Raw genomic sequence first — 6,847 nt, 5'->3', positions numbered from 1 at the left:
CAGGGTATCCTGCCTGGGCCAGTGTGCACCCTCCTCCCCACCATCAGCTCACTAAGGCTCCCCTCAGTCCGATCCATGTGTGCCCCATAAACTTAGGTGTTCTGGATGCTAGGTACTCCGGCTGATGGCAACTGGAAATTGAAGCCTCCTGGAGGCAGCGTATTGTTGGTGGCGGGGCTTATGGGTGTTATAGCCTGTTTCCCCATGCCAGTGTTTGGCACACTCTCCTGTTGCTATCGTCCACCTGATGTTGGCTACGGGGTGACGTCCACCCTCTGCTCATGCCATCGTTTTCCCTGCCATCATGGAGCTTCCGACTGGAGCCTATAAGCCAAAATAAACCTCTGTTTTCCCACAGGCTGCCCTGGGTTGGGTGGTCTCTACCAGCAATGTGAAGCTAGCTGCAACAGTGTCTCACTTAGACAGCAGAACGCAGCCAGGCGTGGTGGCGCACACCTTTAACCCCAGCACTCGGGAGGCTGAGGTAGGAGGATCGCTGCGAGTTGGTTCCAGGCCAGCCTGAGACTACAGAGTGAACTGCAGGTCAGCCTGGGCCAGAGCGAGACCCTGCCTCAAAATGATGACAGCGTCGAAGGATAACAGAACACAACTTCTGATACAAACTGAGTCCGTTTTAATGTAGAAAAGGAACCTCATGTACATAAATATAATTTGAGGGTATAAATAAAGTAAGAAAATAAGAGATACATATCAAAATAAATTACTCATAAATATCACGTTGGAAACTAAGTGCCGGGAAAAGAATTCCAGACTTTCCTGCTGCTGACACAGGCGTATGAGCTTCCCCAGTGAGTGAGATGTGCAGGCTGATGCACTTTGGGTGCGGGGGAGCACCCTGATCTGTACAGTGACAGGCACAAGGGCTAGATGGGAGGACTAGGAAAGAGAAGCAGGTGGCCCCTGAGCCTCCTATTTTGGTGTTGGAGCCCCAAGACCAGGCATAGGAGAACTGGGAAGGGTGTGGCAGCGTGTGGGTTCTACCTCAAAGGGCCCCTTCCATGACATGGGCATGACCTCCGAGGATGAGCTGAGGTTAGAGGCTGTCCTCGCTGCTTGTCCCTCTGAGCTGGGACACTTGAGTCAGCTTAGATTCCCACCGCCCCTCAGAGACCACCCTGAGCCTGGCTAAGGGTGACCTCGACATGGGTTGTCTATCCTAGAAGAGGGAGAGGAGATGAATGGCTGAGTGAGTGGTGGGCTGGCATACTCCCCGCCCCCCAACCCTGCCCACAGAACAGCCCTGTTTTATGGCTTCTAGGGGCTGCGCCTTCTTTGGTCCCAAAACCCATCTGACCCTATCAGTTCTGGCCAGGAGGCATTTGGAGGGAAGCCAAGGGTCCCGGGAGCCGAAACCTTGTGGGGACAAGTCAACCAACGTTTCGCAGACTAATCTGTACAGGAATATACAATAAGAGTTTGCCCTCCAACTGCCTCTGCTGAAAATGCTAATAAGATCTGCTTGACTGAGGAACTGTTTCAGAGGGCCTGAGCCCTCCATCGGTGGAGGTCTTTAAGCAGAACCAAATCAAAGCTGCATATCCAGCAGCTGCTAAAAGCAGAGGGGTGGGGGTGGGGGGGCTCCAAGGGCAACTGGAGGGCTAATGAGTTCATGGTCAAGTCTATCCTCTAGAACCCCAAGGCCAGCGTAAGACTTAGAATATTTACAACTTCTTGGAAATACCGTGAGGGTCCTGTCACTTCTGGAAGCTGGGACTCTTAACCAGCTCAGCCTCACTCACCATCCTAAATGGGTCCATGCTGTCGGTTTCCAGGGGCAAAGGGAACACATCTGATTCCAGCTGGTCGCGTGTCCCCTCAGAGGTCTTGGGTAACATGGGCAAGAAGTAGGAAGGCTGGACTGTGCCTTTGTTCAGGACCTGCTGCTTAGCCTTGGCTCCACTGAGGGCCACGGGGAGGCGGTGCTTTGGGGAGCTGTATACGTTGTAGCCATAGTTGATCTCCTCTTTGAAGGCGCAGTCTTCCTCCGAGTAGTGAGCCTGTGGGGGGAAACGGGTAGCGTGAGCTAGAGTAGGCAGTGGTGTGGCATCTTGTCCCTGTGGCCAGCTTAGAGCATTTTCCTATTGTTTGCCCTCGCTTAATATATAAACTTATGTAAAGCTGAGTGTGGGAATGCACGCCTGTTATCCCAGCACTTGAAAGGTGGAGGAAGGAGGAGCAGAAATTCAAAGCCAGGGTTGGAGAGATGGCTCAGAGGTTAAAGGGGCTTGCTTGCAAAGCCTTCTGGCCCAAGGTTCAATTCCCAAGTACCCACGTAAAGCCAGATGCACAAAGTGATGTATGTATGTGGAATATGGAATTTGTTTGCAGAGGCAAGAGGCTCTGGTATACACCCATATTGCCTCTCTCCTCACAAACGAAATTTTTTTTTTAAATTGGGTTTTCGAGGTAGGGTCTCATTCTAGTCCAGGCTAACCTGGAATTCACTATGTTGTCTCAGGGTAGCCTCGAGCTCATTGTGGTCCTCCTACCTCTGCTTCCTAAATGCTGGGATTAAAGGTGTGCGCCAACAACGCTGGGCTCTAAAAATAGTTTTTTTTTTTTTAAGTAATTCAAGCCAGGTGTGGTGGTACATGCCTTTAATCCCAGCACTCAGGCGGCAGAGGTAGGAGGATCACCATGAGTTCGAGGCCACCCTGAGACTATGTAGTGAGTTCCAGGTCAGCCTGGGCTAGAGTGAGACCCTACCTCGAAAAAGGAAAAAAAAAAAAGTAATTCAAAGCCAGTCTCAGCTATAGCACAAGTTGAGGCAAAAAACAAACAAACGAAAGCCCCATGTGGGAACACATGCCTATAGTTGCGGCAGCACACAGGAGGCTAGGGCAGGAGGACATGAGTTCAAGGACAACCTGGGCTAGAATGAGTCCTACTCTGAAAACATCATCATCTAAGCACATATGATATATAGTCTATCAACACACAATAGCATTTTCTTAAATGCATTTGTATGCTTTTATAAATACATATAACCTTCAGATACGTGTATAATTTCTGCATATACTTGATTATCTATACTCTTCACGTAACTCCTTAATATTTGTCTATATTTTATGTTATACAGCTCCTCAATATTTCCACTAAAACAACCCACTTTTATTGTTTTTAGACAGGCTCTCTAATCCAGAACTTCCTGTGAAACTGAAAATGACCTTGAACTCCTGGTGAAAATATACATATATATATATGTATATATATATATATTATTTTCAAAGTAGGGTCTCACTCTAGCCCAAGCTGACCTGGAATTTACTCTGTAGTCTCAGGCTGGCCTCATGCTCACAGCGATCCTCCTACCTCTGCCTCCAGAGTGCAGGGATTAAAGGCACGTCCAACCGCTCCCCTCCCTTTTTTAAAAAAAAAAAAAATTTTTTTTTTTACTTATTTGACACACAAAACATAAATAAATGGTGTACCAGGGCCCCCAGCTGCTTCAAACAAACCCCAGGAGCATGGAACACTTTGAACATCTGGCTAGACATGGGTACTGGGGAATCGAACCTGGGCCAGCTGACTGCAAGCAATTGCCTTCAACCATTGAGCCATCTTCACAACCCATCTTTTGGTTTTTTCAAACAGCCTCAAGCTCAGCAATCCTCCTGCCTCAGCTGCCCCAAGTGCTGGAGTGACAGGCATGAACCTCCACATTTTGCTGGTTCCTCCTCAGCCTTCTTTTTCCTCCCTTCCTTCCTTCCTTCCTTCCTTCCTTCCTTCCTTCCTTCCTTCCTTCCTTCCTTCCTTTCTTTCTTTCTTTCTTTCTTTCTTTCCCAAGGTAGAGTCTCACTTTAGCCCAGGCTGACCTGGAATTCACTATGTAGTCTCAGAGTGGCCTCAAACTCACTGCCATCCTCCTACCTTTGCCTCCAGAGTGCTGGGACTAAATGTGTGGGCCATCACACCTGCTCCCTTAGCCTTCTTGAATGCCTAAGGGTCCATAGGCCCTGGAAACGGTCCATCACTGCTCAGCTGCCCACCCTGTTCTCACTCCAAGTTCAGGGCTTCTATGAAGAGTATTGCGGGCAGCCCACCCACGCCCGGGAGGAAGCAGGTATCCACCTAGGCCTGCTTCAGCTGGCAGATTTCCCGAGTCTCAGCTCCCTGGGTTTGCACAGCCCCCTCCCCTCCTGCAGCGGGGACCCTGGCAGGCCGCCTGCCAGGAGCAGCCAGATAATCCGCGGCCCCTCCCCCACGCCAGGACGGGCTTGCAGCCTGCGGGTGGCCAGAAATGTGCTGCAGAAAGATCGTCCCTGTTCTCAGAACATTCCCAGTGCCGAGGTTGGAGGTGCCAATGGGCAAGGCCTATCCCAAACAGTAATGTGACCCCTTTGGGGACACAGAAGAAAGGCGGAACATGGCTAAGTAAATACAGGCCCCAAGTCTGCAGAGGTCACTGAACTGCAGGTGGATGAGATGGGACACTGATAACTTGCTGATAAGAGACTAATTCCAAGAACCCAATGCTCCTGCCAGGCATGGCTCCTGGACAGAACCCCCCGGTAGCAGGGGCCACGTCTCCTGAATTCTGGAGGGTGGGAATTACAGATAAGCCAGGCGCTAGTCCTTTACAAGGACAGATCTTAGGGAGAAATAAGTCTTTTTCCATACAGGAAAAAAAAAGTGTGGAATTTCTATTTAAACAAACAAACAAATAATACAAACTAAAAGCTTCTCCTAAACCCAGTTTGGATCAGGGCAGAATGGGGTGACCAGACCTCCCACGGGCATCCCTGTCACAAGTAAATGCCTTGGGTCAGCTTTCAGGGAGGCTAGCAGCCCCCCTCCTTTCTTTGCGGACCCCTTCCTTTCTTTGTGGTCTTTTCATGCAGACAAATGGACATCCGAGCCACAAAACAATTTTAAGAAAATGTTAAACCCGGCAACCATCCCCCACCCGCAAACCCCGGCTCCTCCCTGGAGGCTGGGGAGGCCTTGGCCTCAGGAGGGGACCTCACACACACAGCCCCGGTGCCCTGGCGAGGGGGGCTGAAGGCGCTTCCTTTGAACTCCGGGCCTTTGTTCAGGTCCCCAGCATTCACACTCTCAAGTCTCCCGCTTTCTGGGGGGTTACCTGGGCCTGGCCAGGCAGCTTTATCCCCCTAAGTCCCCGACCCCAAGCAGGTGAGACGTTCTGAGGACAGGCATGTCATCTGCATCTTAGACCACACTATGTTTCTGGGACGTAAAATTAGCTTTAAAATAAATAAATGAATCTTCGCTAAATCCCAAAGCGACCTTTTTTTTTAAATGACTTTTTAAAAAGTTATGGATATCCTCTCTCTTTTTCTTCTTTTCTTTTTCCTTGCACTTGAGGGGATAAAAAGAAGGACCACACACGCAAAGGCCTGGGCTGAAAAGGCAGGAGGTGGGTTTTCCTGTTTAGTATCAAAGCGCGCCGAAGGCTGAATGGGTCTCGCGTCCAACGGAGCGAGCCTTTGGAACAATTAGACATGCTTGGCGGGGCTCACCAATTCTCCCGCTACAGCCTGGAGCTCTCCATTTCCACAAGGGGACAAAAACCCCACCACGGGATCCTAGCTTCAATGGCCCTGGCCATGTCTTCCTCAAAGTTTCATTTGGGGCCCCACATCTCACCCCACCTCGGGGGGATTCTTACCAGTCCCTGCATCTTGCCGTCCGCGCTCATACAGAGGTACCGGACACTGTTGATGTCCTTGATGGCCACCGTTTTGAGAGCCACCGCCCGGATCTCCAGCAAACCTGTGAGCCAGGGAAGGAACAAGCTAAGCTTTAGCCGGACCCCCAACACGCGGGTAAAGGAGGGGCTACAAATGTGCGCCCCACTCCCTAGCTTCGCGTGCGATCTAGGGACCAAGAGAGCCATGGAAACGCCAGGGTGACAAAACCTGGGGCCCCGGGATATTCTGGGAGGGTGGGAGTGAGGGGCGCCTGCAGATCGTGGGGGGGGGGTGCGGGAACCTGGAGTAGAGGAAGTGGGGGGCTTGGCACACTCACTGTGCTCGCTCTGGTTCTCCTCGCAACCCACGGTGCCGTCGCTGTGGATGCGCAGGAAGCAGTTGTTGGAGAGGCCGTAGGGACCGGCGGCATACAGGTGGCGCAAGCGGATGGGCTGACCCCAGCCGTAGTGTAAATGTGGCCCTTGGTCGGACAGAGCCAGAGGACGCCGGGCCAGGGGACTCCCGGCCACAGTCAGCCACAGGACAGCCAGGACCAGGGCACGAGCCACCACACACCCGCTCGGTGCGCTCCACATGGCACCTCCGGAGGGCTGGCTGCGCGTCGGTCGGGATGCGCGGCGGAGATGCGAGGTGGGGCGCGGGGCGGCCGTGGCCTTCGGGCGGCGTGCGCAGGCGGCGCGGGGCGCGCTGCGCTCCTGTTCCGTTGGCGCGGAGGCTCGGGGCCCGCAGCCTTATATACACCTCGCGCCTGGCCGGCCCCGCGGGTCGGTGTCGGCGACAGCCAAGCATTTGGGATCGGGATTGCATCAAGCTCCCGCCCCCCGCGCACACCCACTCAGGCGCCGCCTCCGGCCCTGCCTCCTCCCAGGCGCGGCAGGTGGGCGGCGGTTCTCGGTCCCCGCCCTGGTGACCCGCCCAGGCCATGCGGATCTGTGCGACGAGGAAACCTCTGGCTCCGTGGCTGGGTCCCACAGGAATCTGACTTTCTACAGAGCAGCAGCCTGCTGGGTTTTGGTTAGGGGAGTTTAATTTTATGAGATGCTAATTTTCTCCAGACCGCTGGGCTCTCGGAGGGAAGCGTTTGGGGGGGGGGGCGCTAACAAATGGGGAGGGACAGGACCCCCAGCATCGGAGGTTAGAGGACACAGAGATTT

At 52.9% G+C, this 6,847-nt stretch overlaps 1 protein-coding gene across 1 annotated transcript; it reads right to left on the bottom strand.

The window, feature by feature from the left end:
- Positions 1–682: 682 nt before the first annotated feature.
- On the bottom strand, positions 683–6,268 carry Fgf19 (fibroblast growth factor 19). Its single transcript, XM_004653918.2, has 3 exons — positions 6,010–6,268; positions 5,651–5,754; positions 683–2,018 (listed from the first exon to the last, which is right to left on the bottom strand). Exons 1-3 carry the CDS (start codon positions 6,266–6,268, stop codon positions 1,716–1,718), a joined length of 666 nt encoding a protein of 221 aa, XP_004653975.1. The 3' UTR covers positions 683–1,715.
- Between the last annotated feature and the right edge of the window lie 579 nt (positions 6,269–6,847).

Source organism: Jaculus jaculus, chromosome 1, assembly GCF_020740685.1.
Source record: "Jaculus jaculus isolate mJacJac1 chromosome 1, mJacJac1.mat.Y.cur, whole genome shotgun sequence".
Classification (NCBI taxonomy): domain Eukaryota; kingdom Metazoa; phylum Chordata; class Mammalia; order Rodentia; family Dipodidae; genus Jaculus; species Jaculus jaculus.
The sequence above is the reverse complement of the archived record's forward strand: the minus strand, read 5'-3'. Positions and strand labels throughout refer to the sequence as shown.